The sequence below is a fragment of the Carex rostrata genome, chromosome 7 (genome assembly GCF_964058835.1).
Source record: "Carex rostrata chromosome 7, lpCarRost1.2, whole genome shotgun sequence".
Classification (NCBI taxonomy): domain Eukaryota; kingdom Viridiplantae; phylum Streptophyta; class Magnoliopsida; order Poales; family Cyperaceae; genus Carex; species Carex rostrata.
This window is the reverse complement of record NC_135924.1, coordinates 4,267,324-4,283,830: the sequence shown is the minus strand read 5'-3', so window position 1 is coordinate 4,283,830 and position 16,507 is coordinate 4,267,324. Positions and strand designations below refer to the sequence as shown.

Genomic DNA, 16,507 nt, shown 5'->3' with positions numbered 1-16,507 from the left:
AGGTAGTTATACATGGCTTACAGCGCATACTTTCACTATTTCATTTTCATTACCTTAAAAAGGAATCATGCGCTACCACCCCCACAACACACACAAGCAATCAAATAATATCACCATTTTCATGTTACATTATTACGATCTGCTCCTTTTGTTTTAAAAAATATTGCATAATTTTTAGATTTTTTTCTGTTTAGATCCGGACCGTCTGATCAGAATCGGACCCAATTCAGTCCAAAGTAAAATGCACAAGGTTCCATTAATATTCGTGCAGATTCTAATCTGAAGTGAAATGATGATTTTTGACACGAGCAATCAAAATTCACCATTTTTATGTCACATTACCTCTGTTTAGATTCGGACCGTCTGATCAGAATCGGACCCAATTCAGTCCGAAGTAAAATGCACAAAGCTTCATTAATATTCGTGCAGATTCTAATCCGAAGTAAAATGATGATTTTTGACACAAGCAATCAAAATTCACCATTTTACATACCTCTTTGACTTATTATGACGTGCTCCTTTTGTTTGCAAAATTATTGCATAATCTTTAGAATTTTTCTGTTTAGATTCAGATTGTCTAATCAGAATCCGAACCAATTCAGTCCGAAGTGAAACACACAAAGCTCCTTTAATATTCGTACAAATTCTTATCGGACGGTCCGGATTCTAATTTTTAAAGCATAAAGAACTAATTTTCTGAAATAAAATAATTTTGATATATAAATGTAAAACCTTTGGTGCTTTAGCTTTCTCAACCAAAGATGTTTGCTAAAGTAGTTGGCGGCGTGATAATTAAGTAGCGTTAGAGAAACATGTGCTTTCTTTGTCTAATGATTAAATGTCAGCCTCTGTGACTAAAGAAAAGGGTTTATGATTTGTGGGGTTGTAGATTTTGATGTATCACACCTTCACATCTTCACATCTTCACATCTCAGTTGAGAATTTATGACCTTATTGTTGCCACCAAGTACCTTTTTATGTTAGTTATTTTCTGTGCATCAAAATAGACAAAATTAGAATCCCTAAATTAGATCCATTTCTTATATTATATTATATATTGTTGCCTCTCTCTGTTGGTAGGTGTTATTGTGTTAATGGCTTAGAAAAAAAAAGCTCGTAGTTCATTATTCAATTTAGTTTGGTTTGAAAAAAAAAATCACAATTAACTCGTTCAATTGAAGTTTGTTTTGAAACGAATCAAACCAGTTTGATTCGAAATTGATTTGAATTCGAACTCGAACTGGGTCTGGCTCGGTCTGAAACCTCCAACTCTTCTAATTCTCCTCCGATTCGCCTCAATTCGAACTATTAACGAACCAAATTGAACTAATTCGAATCGCACCGAATTAAACTCAAACTTTTCTTTTCAGTTCGAGACCATGTTTCAATTTCAAACCCACTTGGTTCGCAATTGGTTCGAACTCGAACTCAAACTGGATTAAGTTCGATTCGTTTGGAGACCAAGGTGTCATATAAGGCTAGCTTAATTAATTAATTGTTTCACTGCAATAATTATGTAATTTTATTTTTTTGAAAGAAGTGGCAATGTGCCAGCTGTTTTATATTTTTGAATTATTATTTTTTAAATAGGTTTTTAGGCTGTGCTCAATAATTATGAAACCAACCAACCAGATGTTTATATTTGGGGAATTGGTTCGTTTCTTTTATGTCAAACCAAATCACATTTCCACTTTGAAGTGAATTGATGCAAAGTCTAGATTAAATGAAGAATTATTTGCCTTTCTCTTCCACCCTGTAAAATAAAATATATATATATAAAAAAAAAAAAAACAGGGGAGGTCTTTTTATATCCTGGGTAATTTGTACAAAATGCAAATTAATATTATTGAAGATACACAATTATAAATAACAGTCTGCATGCTGCAAAAAAAAAAAATCAAAATTCTTTTTTCATTTTTTCCTCAGATGGTTTAACAAATTACAATGCGAGATTTATTCAAATTATCATCTTTATCTGCTTATGAGCAATTTTCTAAACAGTAAAATGGAAACTTTTGGACTGTTTACACAGATTTGGACCATTCATTTTAAATTTAACAGTTCAAATTGTTCCATTTTCAGTATTAAATTCAAATAATTTAGGCAATGTTAGATAATTGTTCCCTTCAATTAAATTTGATATGCATCATTTGTCTCAATCATGCCATAATGTATATATCTGTATTCAAATGCATTGAATTCCTAACCAGATCAAAATCTTAATTTCTCTTTATTAATTTAGGTGCAATTAGAAGCCCCCAATTTTATTTAACCATTTATGAATGTATACATGAATGTTGACCTAGGTTGGGGTATGTACTTTTTTCTTTTTTTTTTCTTTTCAATGACTTTGAGTTACTTCTTATTTTCAATTTTTTTATGTGCCAACTTGTAAAGATTATGTTTTTTTCATTTTGTGTGGGTAATTAAGTAAAAAGTGAGGAGAGACTTGCTCTGTGTTATTAGAAGCCCCCATTTTTCTACAGCATTATTTGTGTTTCTGAATTTTTTGTTCAAAATTCAGCTAAGATCTTTTGTAAATATTTCAAATAAAAAAGCCACCACCAAGCAATTTTTTTTTAAGAAAAAAAGGTTTAAAATTCAATATTCATAAATTTGACTTACAAAAAAATATGCAAGCAACATAAAGAAGATGTAGTACAAATTATAATTTCACATTATCATAGTGGCAAGTTGTGAAGATTCAAAGATGGAACTAGAAAATTTAATTAGGAGAAGCTAAAGCTTAAAATGCATAAATATTAATTTGTGATTAGTGGTATTTGAACCCTTAACTACCGGACTATAAGTATACATCTAGTAATTTATGAGGAGGACTAAACTGTATAAACACTTTAAGAAAATGAAAAGTTAAAATTCAATTAAAATTTAACCCACACGATTAAAAATTTCAAAATCATAGACTGACTTAGCACTCCTTGACTAAGTGTAGATTAGAATTAAGTAAAAAGTGAGGAGAGATTTGCATTTGCTAATTGATCTGAGTGGTATTGTAATGCCAGAGGTATCCAGCAAGATTGAAAGGTATATAAAAAAGAAAGAGTGAGTCTATGGTACTATGCATATTATGATTTGTTACCGTGCTACGGCTCTATATTCGAGTTTTCAAATCCTAACGGTTGATCCGAACCGTTCATCTTGTTCTCCATATTAATATGTGTTTGGAGACCAAATTTTACATTTTTTGAATTTTTTTTACTATTTTTTTAGATTTATTGAAAATCACTGTTTTTGGATGGTTCAGAATTTTCAGATCAAGTGATATTCTAAATATCTAAAAAAATAGTAAAAATTTTTCAAAAAATGTAAAATTTGGTCTCCAAACACATATTAATATGGAGAACAAGATGAACGGTTCGGATCGACCGTTAGAATTTGAAAACTCAAATATAGAGCCGTAGCACCGTAACAACCCGTGATATGCATAGTACCATAGACTCACTCAAAAAGAAATGTAATATTTATTAATAACACAATAAATTTACACAAGACAACATGCGGAAGGGATATATCATATATTTCTACCTATATTGCTTCCCATGTTATCCCCATTCTACCTCTATGCTATGTTCCCCACTTGCAACTATTTGCACATGCCTTCAACTTCTTTTCTCTTTCACACTTCCTAATTTTTAATTTTTTTGGAATACTATGGGCCCCTTAACAACCACCTCTTTTTATCTTTTCTTTTTCATTCTCCCCCCTTTTCTTTTTGAGAATCCTATTCTATATGCTGGAGTAATGTTGTAAAGGTAAAATAATATTTAGCAATTCACAAAATTCAACAATGAAAATAAATGTTCATTTTGCACTACCAGAGGGGTCTAGACTGGAAAAAGTGTACCATGCCATGTTGTGACTAACATGTCGTGACTTTGGACTCGTGCTGTACTGTAACCAAGTTAATTTTTCACATGTCATACCATGTTATGACTAAAAAATCAAAGGGTCATCATGGCATGCGAATGGTCATGCCACGTGAGTCATGTCGTGCCCAAGTGTGCCGTGATTAAACGTGCCTCGCGTGATCATTTAATCATAATTTAAGTTAGTTTATTCAATATTCACCATTTAATCAATATCTAATGATTCTAATTACACGTGACTCGCACGACCACGTGCCGTGCCGTAGTTAGATTTTTCATGTAACGTATTGTGCAGTGCCAAAATTTCAAAAGATGGTCACGGCACGTAACTGACACACGTGCCATTCTGTTTCGTAACCGTACCGTTCCGTAACAGAACCGACTCCGCCTTATCATTTTTCTCATTCTAGCATAAGGGCCCTCTGGCACATGAAAAAATAGGGCACATTTGGCATTGAAAATTGTTATTATTCACCTTTTAAGCATATATAGTTGTACAGCGAAATTTTACTGCAGGGGAATAAATGGAATTTGACATTTTATATGTGCAGTATTATAGAACATGAATGCATGCAGGTACATATATTATCTGATGAAACCCAACTGTTACCAATTCAAAAATCTTCTTTACAGGCCTCTCTCTCTCTCTCTCTCTTGAACAGCACACAAACATGTCAAATTGTTTAGTTAGGTTTATTTCAATTCAGTCAATATTTGAAGTTTTGTGTCTAATTGGTCTCTGACAAATTTGAATTATACATGTTATATCAAAATATGCAAATTATATTTTACTAATTAGTTGCCCATGTTCATTGGTGCTACCAAATACTTAGTTAAGATTTTTGGATATAATTTATACCATTAATTGAGACTGCATTAGTACTTTAAAAAGTTTTATAGAATTGTATTATTAATTAAAAAACATATGATTTTATTTTCCAAAAAAAAATATTTGCATTATAAAAGAAAAATTGAATATATTTCAATAATATTTATACACTACTTGCCAGCCTCATATATATATATATATACATGACAGCGGTAACTAAACCTTTATTTTCCAAGTATTATTGCAGTGATTAATTGATGATTTATAATATAATATCATAGGTGTAAAGAAGGCCTGTTGCTTTCTAGACAGTGATGAAGAAAGAATGTGTGGAGGGAAATAATGCAAGGTAACTATGAACAGTAGTTGTACTAGGGGCATAACCATTTCTCTCATTTGTTGTAATCCATTAACAGTAGTTTAACATTTAACACAAATCCAAACCAAATTAAAGCTTGTGAGCCCCACCCTTTTTCCCTCAATTATTATAACCCAAACCAACTTTTAATATAACCTAATTAATTTATCAGCCTACAACAACAACAAAAAAAAAAAAATCAAATGAGATTTATGAAAATAATGACTGAAGAAGAAAAAAATATATTTAGAGAGCAATTTAAAGATTTGCAATTGCAGTTGTCAAACACACACTAGTTATAACCTCTTCTAATATAATGACTTGTAATTGGGTCACTCCAAAGCTCTCAAATTAATTTGGTAAATTTTTGTTTTATTAAAAATTTTAGTATATTTTAATAAATTATTTCATATTACTTTCTGAATGCTTTCATCCTTGCAATTTCAATTTTACTATAAAGTAGTAAAAGAACTAATTTTCAAGCCGTGAAAAAAGCAAATTAAGTGGTGTCACTTTTGTCATTTCGGAGTTGTGTTGGCGTAAATCTGAAAGAAGATATTTTTTTTTTCTTTCTTCACACTTCTTGAATAGTAGCTATATATTCCAACATTTACAAATAATAGAGAGTAACAGACTAACAGCTACTATGACTATTCCGATAAAAAAAAATATTGTTTAATTAAATGCAAATTTCTATTCTGAATAGCTCTTATTATGAAATAGCATCTATATATTCTTAACACATCCAAACATAACCACATGTAACGATAGTGATGCTCGTACTATTTGCTGCTATTTGCTCATACTAACATATGCCAAAAGTCAAATATCAAACATAACCACATGTAACAAAGGAATAGCTCGGGTTAGTTGCTATTTCGCTATTCCTATGAAATGTTGGATTAGCAGCTATTCTGAACCCAAGAATAGCTGCTATTCCAAGCAATTCCTTGATTCATCCAATTCTGACTATTTTGAATAACAAAAATGTTGTTTAAATGCAAATTTCTATTCTGAATAGCTCTTATTATGAAATAACCTCTATATATTCTTAACACATCCAAACATAACCACATGTAGCGACAGTGATGCTCGTACTATTTGCAACTAATAATGTAATAAAAGATGCTACATGAGAAATGAAATGATGCTTAGTATGTCATTTTCATAAACTTACACTTCACCATTTGTTATCTGTGAGACATAATATAATCTACTTCCTTAATAAAAAATAAAAAAAGGCCTCTTGTGCTTATCTCCTTGTCAAAAGGGATCACCATCAAAACAATTAATAAAATAATATTTTTCTTTTAACGAAACAAGGAAGATTCTTGATCGACTTTTGGCATATGTTCCCTTTTTTATGGATATTTGAATTTGATATTCAATTTATGAGAAATCGACCTTTTTCTTACTGTCTTTTCAAAACTATATCAAACCCCCAATTCCTCTCAAATCATGCTAAAAAATGCCAATTCCGACAAACAAGTTTTTGAGCATATATAAAAGGTACCAGGTGGGGAGATTTGAGTTTGAAATGATGAAAGGGAAATTCCAAACAAATTTAAAATGGACTCTGTCATTGTCATGCATGATATAATGATCTCTTCTAGCATCTCTTTTAAGAATAAAATATATATATATTCTCATGGGTTATTGTTAATCAAGCTTGTTCTATATTTTTTATATTTTTTTTGAGAAAGATTGGCAATTGTGGTTTTGACCTTCCCACTAAAAGTTGCATTATCCATCTTTATCCATTTTTAGAAGCATGAATTATTTGAGACAGGAACAGGTTCTTCTAATTATTAAGCAATTATATATACAATTAGAGGTGTTCATTGGGTCTAGTTTAATCGGTTTTGAACCAAACCGAATTATTTTGAACTAAACGGTTCGGTTTTTTTCGGTTTAATGGTTCAGTTCGGTTTGTTTTTTAAAACTGAATTAAAACTTCGGTTCGGTTCGGTTCTATTTTTTAAACCGAATTATAACTTTAGTTTGCCTAGTTGGATTCGGTCTCAACCGAACCGAACCGATGAACATCCCTATATTAAATTGTATGAGATAACTTTTTCATGTTATTTTTTTAATTATATTTTTTCTTGTATGAAATAGTTCAAGTTGACAACGTGTCCAAGGCATGTAAAATTCAACGACTTTGTGATTTTAGGCTTATGACATTTATATATTTTAAGATGATTTTTTAATGGAGAATTTGTAAACTTAATATTATTTTGTTGGTTGGTCTGTGAAAAAGGAGCTAGTAAAAAAATGTGGAAATTAAAGCATGGATGGCACTAATTATGTGATGAAATAAAATACATACATTAATAAAAAAAATTAATCTTAATTAGTTGAATTAAAGTTATAGTATCTTTGCCGAATCATCTATGCCTAATTAAACGTACTATTAAAAGATGATTATGACCTGTCATTTCCATTGACCTCCCCTTTATAACTGCCTCCCCATTTACAGAAAGGTTCTTTGTACCCTTCCTATGTTTCATATCTTTTGTCTACTTTTGTTATTTTATATATATATATATTTTTTATTTTAAAGGAAACATAGAACTATTTGTTGTTGCCAATGGCAATTTCTGTTCTAATTTAGTCGATATACCGAAATTTTTATTAACAATATTAAAATCAGTCAAATTAAAGAAAATGAACATCACTTTTGTGAAATTTCCAAAAATAACACTTCGCTCGATAATTCAATTCCGTTAGATTATTCAGCGGAACTAGTTTTTTTATTATTGTTTTTTTTTCAATTCCACTTGATTATTCAACAGAATTAGGTTTTTTTAAGAATAGGAATTTCCCGAAATTAGCACACAAAAAAATTAATTCTGTTGAATAATCCAGCAAAAATAGATCAGAAAAAAACTAATTCTGCTGTCATATTTGGATTTTACCAAATGGTGATGTAATTTTCTTTAATTTGATTAATACTAATATTATTAATAAAAATTTCGGCAATAGATAAGTTTCAATAAAATTATGCAAGATTTTATCCTGATTATTCATGCAAAAATTTGTAGATTGTATAATTGTATAAGATATCAAAAAATATTATTCTGAATTTGTTTCCGTTTATTAAGGCCCAACCCACAAGTTCAAAAAGCCTCCAATTAAATGAGGCAAGTAGCATGAAACTTAAATATCTGAGTTTCATTTAAAATTGCAACTAAAAAGATAATCCTGTAAATAAACCTAATAGAAGCCCACTAGCTGTGAGCACTAGTTGTGAGCCTTCTTATGTATTTCTTTTTATCAATATGGGCTACATACAATATATATAGGCTTTTGCGTAGACAGCCCATTAATTAGATTCAACAAAGACCACTAGAAGAGCTTTCAGCAAGCAAAAATACATTTTTAGGATTTTGTTTTTCTAATTTGTTTAGTATTGTTTCAAGTTCCATCAAAATGATACGAGCTGTTGTTGTTAGGGATAGGGCATTGGAAGTATGGTACCAGTATTGTTCTTTGGTACCGAGACCCAATTGGAAAAAAAATATGTACTTGCAGAAACTTTGCAAAAAAATAATTTGGGATATTGGTCATAGAGTGAGTCTATGGTACTATGCATAGTATGGATGGATTTGTACTATGGATCAATATCTTTGTTTCCGAAATTTTAATGATCGATTTGAATCGTTTAACATGATTTCCATATAAATGTGTACTTGCAGAACAAATTTTACATTTTTTTAGAGTTTTGTACTATTTTTTATATAGGTATAAAATTACTGTTTTTGGATGGTCCATAAATTTCAGATCAAATAATTTTTTAATATTTTTTTTTGTTCATCTTAACCTTGAAACATCATCTAAACCTTCTGAATATTCTCGTCTACTCAAGTAATTTGGTCATCTAATTTATCATTTCAAGAAGATATTGCAATTGCTGCCTCAAAAGATCAGAAATAACAGAGGCTTAAAATAGCAAGGTGGTAATCAATATCCAAAAATTTCAGAAAAAAATCATAATACTGCCCCTTAAAAGTCTCCAAATATAATCTATGTAGTTTCAATCATATGAGGCTTTCAAAAGAGGAACAAACTTAAACTGCATGATTTTAACAACCAACTGAAAGAGGAATCAACATCAATTGACACAATGTATTATGTGTGTGGAATATGGGCAGTTATGAAGATAGAATGTGTGGAGGGAAATAAACCATGGTAGCTTATGAACAGTTGTACTAGCTAGGGGCATTTTTCCCATTTAATTTGTTGTCATTCATTAACAATTTAACATTTAACACAAATCCAAACCAAATTATAGTTTGTGAACCCCACCTTTTTCCCTGAATTATAACCCAAAACCATTTTGAATGAAAAACAAATAATAAAAGAAAATAGTAATTCATTAACATTTAACACAAATCCAAACCAAATTAAAGCTTGTGAGCCCCACCCTTTTACCCTCAATTATAACCCAAAACCACTTTGAATTTAAAAAAATAATATAAGAAAATTTGTAATGCATTAACATTTAACACAGATCCAAACCAAATTAAAGCTTGTCAGCCCCACCCTTTTTCCCTGAATTATAACCCAAAACCACTTTGAATTAATTTATCAGCTTAGGACCCCAGAAACACAAGAAAATAAAAATCACAATTAGACGTCTAAGCAATTTTTATCACATTTCATAACAAAATTTGAACACTAAACAATTGTCAGCATCTATAATTTGACTAAGGAATTGAAAAATAATATTGTATTTAGAGAACATGTTTAGGACTGGCAATTGCCAGTATCGAATGAATTTTGTAGACACTGATAATTATTGCCATCCAATAATTATTTAAAAAAAAAAAATCTTGGCGCTTTGTTTTTCATTGTTTGTGTTGCTTAATTTTTTATATAATTGCACCATGAGGAAAACAAGCTGTGCCCCAAATTTATAAATTATAATATTGGTAATAAAAAATGAAATCATTTTTAGTATATTTAGATAATACTTCTGGTATTGCACAAAGAAAAAGTAATTTAATTTTACTTCGTTTGAAACACCTTAATATCATTTTTCATAGATTAAAGCATTTTAAACTAGAATAATTATATGAATTCTCCCACTTCCATCCCCACATCATCCCTCCATATCTTAAACAGATTTTAGAGGTGAGTTTTTTTTTTCAATGTCGTCAACATTTTCACGACCTATGAGAAATTTTGTGAATCTAAAACCACGAACGTATTCTACGCAATTTTATCTTTCAAATGAGATCCAGGATGACATACTTTCGGACTCATCGTCACACAAGTATTTATACCTCATCGTGCAAGTATTTATACCTATACTTGTAAGTATTTATCCCCAATCGTGGACCCTGCATCTTCACATCTCCCCATCTCTTAAATAAATTTTAACTTCCATAAACTAACTTAATTAACTAGTTTAATTAAATTTATTCAAAACACTGTGGTCTTCCAAGTTTAATTAAATTCATAGGTATAAATACTTGGAAAATAATAAATTAATACTTGCAAACCAAGATATTAATACTTGCATGTCTAACTTGATATGACTATATGGGGGGACCACTCAAACTATATGAGGAGAATAATCATACACGTTTTTAGAGGTGTTTTTTTTATTTTTTCAATGTCGTCCACATTTTTCACAATCTATGAGGAATTTTGCGAATCTAAAATCACGAACGTATTCTACGCAATTTTATCTTTCAAATGAGATCCATGATGACATACTTTCGGGCTTATCGTCACACAAGTATTTAGCCTCATTGTTCAAGTATTTATACCTATACTTGTAAGTATTTATCTCCAATCGTGGACTCCACATTTCCGCATCAACCTTCTCCAATCGTCCCTACGTCAACCTTTCTATAACAAAAATAGTTGACCACATAGGTATAAATACTTCAGTGCATAGGTATAAATACTCATAATACTTGATATTAATACATTTAAATGTTAGCAGTGTCATATGTGAAAAATACTAGGTATAAATACTTAGATGACGAGGTATAAATACTTGTGTGACGACGAGGTCGAAAGTATGTCATCATGGATCTCATTTGAAAGATAAAATTGCGTAGAAGACATTCGTGGTTTTAGATTTGTAAAATTCCTTGTAGATTGTTAGAAATGTGGACATATTGAACAAATAAAATTGGGAGGATAATAGAGGGATGAGAGGGGGGGAGGAAATTATCAGGGCTCTTTAAACTAATTGGTTGCACCACAGTCTCGGAACAAATCTCTTATTAAATATATTATTTAGTTATTTAAAAGTTAAATTGATAATTATATATAGGCTGTGGCTAATTTGCTGCCGGCGGTGCTGCCGCCCATTTTTCTGTTTTGTGATGTCCAAACAACAAATCCAAACCGTTAGATGTTTAATCTATATTATAATCTACTTGGAGACCAAATTTTACATTTTTTGGAATTTTTTTACTATATATTAAGCTGGTTTGAAGATCGCTGATTTCAATGCTGCAGAAATTTACTGAAATCAGCGGTTTTCAAACCAGCTTAATATATAGTAAAAAAATTCCAAAAAATGTAAAATTTGGTCTCCAAGTAGATTATAATATAGATTAAACATCTAACGGTTTGGATTTGTTGTTTGGACATCACACGGCTAAATATAGCCCCGGCAGCACCTCTGCTGAAATGCTGCCAGCAGCAATTTAGATAGACCCATTATATATATATATATATATATATTTTTTTTTTTAAATAGAGATATCCCTTAAGTTAAGACAACTAGACAAGATTAAATTGAACAAGAGAAAAAAATGAAGAAAAAACAAACAAACCGAAGATCAAATTAAATTCGTAACCATTCATTATAATTTAATTAATAAAATTTTAAAATTATCTGTTCGTAATTCTAATTAAATCCGATTTTTTTTTTATCCAATCTGAATCTAAACAACCTGATTTTATCATATATCATGTACCTGTTCAGATACTAGTGTGTTCAATCTCATTCACCTAAAGTCAATCAGATTTTGTGTTTAGATCAGAACCGTTAAATATCTTTTGACTGGACCGGATTAGCTCAAATTTTAATCGAACAGTTCAGATCTGACTGCAAAACATGATTTACTTGAGAGAATCTTGAAGTACTGCGGTCTCACCATCTGAACCTATTCTACTAGACCGTAACCAGAACCAGAAAAGCGGACCCACAATTCAGTAGAGGTTCATCCAAATTGGACGAGAGTACCAACGACTCTACTTCTCCCCCAAATTGGGTTTTACCTTGGTGCTTCTACTACTCTCTCAACTCTCTCTTGCACTCCAACTGTTTGTCAAAATGCTCCTGAGAAGTTTCGTCGCTCCAAGCACCAGTTTTGTGTAGCCACGCTTCATACTTGTTGCCTAAAGAAGTGCTCTACCTCTTCTTTCAAATTATAGAAGACAGACTAGGACTAGGCTCTCTCTAACTGTGGTAAGACCTCTGTGTTCCTTTGCTAGTTTCTTTACATGCTTTGAATTTAGGACAAACTTATAACTTTGGTAGATCCTGGTACAGTCTGGAATTCAATTTGTCAAATCTTTCATGGGAAGTATCCTTTGCTCTTTTGTCAAATAGGTGCTTCGTAACACAGCATAAAACCAATTGACTAAAGTTTGGGTGGTAATTATGCATCACTCTCTAGTATTTATTTAAAAATTTGGGTTACAGCGAACATTGTAAAATATGAAGCAAAAGGCCATGGAAAAAGCACCTGAATGTAGTCATTTTGTCTAGTCAACTATATGAGCCAGCAACAATTTAGTCATGTTGCGTACATACAAAAAAAATAGTAGAATGGAAGCACACTAGAAGTACTACTTTTGGGTAGCTACTGGTATTATTTGCATATTTACTAGTATTAAGGATTGTGGTGGCTATCATCCAGGAGATAAACTTATTTGAAGGTTACATGCATATTGGTGTAATAATATAGCACATACAATAAAAGAAATTCATTGTTAGATCAAGTATATCTCTTAAGCATAATGATTAATATTATTCTATGAGCAGGTTACAGTTCGAGTTCCAACCTAGGACTGTCAATTTGGGTTTTATAGCTACTGAACCGATCAAGTTTTGGCAATACTGTACTGGTACTCATTTTCTTGGCTTTGTATCAATTTGTAAGGTCATTTTTTATATTCTTTGTAAAGAATAAAGAGTAATTGGTTTGTTGGGAACTTGGGACCATAAATTAGGCTGGTGTTGCAATGTTTATTTGTAATTATGAGATGCATAACTTCTGTTATTGGTCAAGCTGTATCAATTATAAAGGCCTGAGCTTCTTACTATGGTACTAGGAATTATAATTTTAGATCATAAATATAGAACCAATGTGTAAAGTGAACAAAAAACAAACAAAAACAGTCCCAATTAACTACTAAACTCTGGTCCTTAAAAAGTTTAAGTTGGTTTGATACAGATTACTACAGACTCAGTTGGGACTGGTATAGGAGTACTGAACTGAAAACAATAATAAAGTTAATAGGAGTTCTCATTGACCATATCCCTGGCTGGCAAATCACCAAAAAGCCCTTCTAGAAGTGCTTAATTTTATTATACAACTGTCCTTTGCTAATTGCTAGACCTGCCTATCCAAAAATTAAAAAAAATGCAAATATATATAGCAAAAAAAATACATCTGGCAGTACATAACTGTAGCCTAATAGCATGGCAGGTGATCTGATCGAAATTGTGTGAGACTACCTAATTTTGTTGGACTATTACATTGTGAGACTACATGAGACTGTACCTAATTGTGCATTGCCATTAAACATGGCACCTATTGTACTGACCTGCAAGTCTTTATGCAAAATCTATTCACCATTCTTTCGTTTTTTATTTTGTAGGTAATCCATTGATAAATTATAGCATTCATTCAGTAAGGCCCTTGCAGCCAACCTCTCTCCTCGAACTGTGATGGCAGAGTTCTCTGGATATCTGTCCATACAAAATCAATCAAACAGGTGTATCAGCCAGCCCATATATATATATATTCTAGAAGCAGTTTTGAGGCTACCACCGATCTTATAAGTTATACCTGAATCAGACCATTTCCAACACACTGCCATGGGGATCCACCAACTGGAACTGGTTATAAAAGAACGTTCTCGGTCGCTTGCTGGCCGCTAAGAGCCCAGCACCGTCCATCATTTCCTTTAATTAACTCTTGATAGCCTTAACTCGTATGAAGAACTCGAACAACCATTATGCAACAGTCTTTTCACTCTTTAACCGCTTGACCCAACCTAAAGGGTTTCACCCTCACCCAATGTTTGCACCTATAGTGTCATGATTGGCTGCTGTATCCGTATGAATCATCTGGGACTTGGGTTGATTTTCTTTGGGCGGTTCATTAGGGAGGGCCAGAGAGCTAATGCTTTCATCTTCACTCCTCTACTCAAGGGCCTCTGTTATGAGAATAGGGTTAGTGAGGCCGTAGCCATGTTGCTATACAAAATGCCAAAGCTGGGTTGCACACCTAATGTGATCTCCTACAACACTGTTATTGATGGCCTTTGTAAAGAAGGCCCAGTTAGTAATGCATTTAGGTTGTTTGAGCAAATGCTTTCAGCTGGTATTGTGCCAAGTGTAGTCACATACAGCTCACTGATTGACGGCCTTTGTAAAGAAGGGGCAATTATTAGAGCATTTAGTTTGTTTGAGCGAATGCTTTCAAAGGGTATTGCACCAAATGTAGTCGCATACAACTCATTGATTAATGGCCTGTGCAAGGAAGGAGATACTGAGAAGGCAGAGGAATTGTTGTCCTACATGGTTTCTCAAGGACTTAAACCTAATGTTGTGACCTATAATACTCTCGTGGATGGGTTGTGCAAGAAAGGGCAATTGGACAAGGCAGTTGAAATGCTCCAGTCCATGGTTTATGAAGGACATGATCCCAATGTTGTGACATATAATACCATCATAGATGCACTATGCAAGGAGGGGGGAATTGAAAGGGCAGAGGAACTGCTGTGTATTATGATTTCTAGAGGTAAAAATCCTGATGTTTTAACCTACTCTACTCTTATATATGGGCTCTGCAAAATGAACAAAATAGAAAAGGCAAAGAAGTTACTAAATGAGATGGTTTCAAAGGGAATATTGCCTAACACCGTGATTTGCAATATAATTGTGGATGCACTTTGCAAGAGGGGAGAAACTGACAGGGCAGAAAAACTACTGTATGATATGGTTGATGAAGGTGCCACACCAGATCTCATCACATATAATAGTCTTATAAATGGATACTCTAAGCTTGGCTGCTGGATAGAGACAATTAGAGTTTTCAAGGATATGATTGATTGAGGCTTTTTGCCGGATGAGGTTACATTTAGATCAATGATGGATTCTTTGTGCAAACACGGCCAAATCAAGGAAGCCCAAAAGTTACTTGATTTGATGTACAAGGGAGGTATAAAACCAGATACAGGATCATATGGAATTTTACTTACCGGCTTCGCAAATTATGGCACTATCAATGATGTGATGAATATCTTAGATAGAATGCAACTCAATAATGTAGCACCAGATCTCTCGACTTACACTTTCATACTGAAAGCATATGCAAAGAACAGAAAAGTAGATCAGGCTATGTGCGTGTTGAACAGAATGAAGCAAGAAGGGGTGAAACCCGATTTTTCTGCCTCTGCACCAATTTTAGAACTGCTTTTGAAAATGGGGCGAGACGAAGATGCAAGAGATCTCATGGAGCAGACAAGTGGCAAGACAAATGATTAATGTGCTAAATCGGGTCGAAGATAGCTTCTTGGAATGTAGATAATCAATTAGTTTACTTTGGGCAGCTCCTTGCGTTATTAACTTTAAAGTATTTGTTCTACTTTGCTGATTATTTTTGCTATACTTTGTAATGTTATTTGGTTATTCTGCAATTAGTATTTTTTTTTTTTTGTGATTTTATTGTTTTCTCCACCAATAGCCCTTTGGCTTAGGCTTTATAAAGTTGGTTTTTGGGGGTGTAAACTTATACAATTAGGCTATAAATGTTGTACTGTTTTTTCCTCTTTCAGATGGAAGCCCTCGGTCTCTTGATGGGTATGCAAGCCACAGCTTCTCATGCTCAGACCAGATGTTTGTTATTTGTCATTACGATGGGTATGCAAGCCACAGATGGTTCAATACAATTAAATGACCAATTTAATGACAAATTTATTTCCATATTAATTTTTCTTTTTAATTACTTAATCCTCCATATCTATTTCCGTTAAAAAAATTTAAAAATAAACATAAATTATGTAATAAAAGTTAAAACTTATGTTATGAAAAAGTCTTGTAAATATAATTAATTAATTAAGACCCAATTTTCAAGATGTTACATTTATGCAATACACCTACAGATTTAATTTTATTTAAATAATGGTTGGTCCGCACTAGAATCAAAGGGAGAATAATAAATTAATCTA

The 16,507-nt window shown here is 32.1% G+C and overlaps 1 protein-coding gene across 2 annotated transcripts; it reads left to right on the top strand.

Moving 5' to 3' along the window:
• Positions 1-12,374: 12,374 nt before the first annotated feature.
• LOC144556844 (uncharacterized) lies at positions 12,375-16,113 on the top strand. 2 transcript variants are annotated; one of them, XM_078305321.1, is made up of 3 exons: positions 12,375-12,512; positions 13,092-13,174; positions 13,931-16,113. In XM_078305321.1, the coding sequence occupies exon 3, from the start codon at positions 14,373-14,375 to the stop codon at positions 15,390-15,392; it is 1,020 nt and encodes a 339-aa protein (XP_078161447.1). In that variant the 5' UTR covers positions 12,375-12,512; positions 13,092-13,174; positions 13,931-14,372; the 3' UTR covers positions 15,393-16,113. The 2 variants fall into 2 exon arrangements, with proteins under 2 accessions (XP_078161447.1, XP_078161446.1); XM_078305320.1 differs by lacking the exon at positions 12,375-12,512 and having other exon boundaries at positions 12,584-13,174.
• The last annotated feature ends 394 nt before the right edge of the window (positions 16,114-16,507 follow it).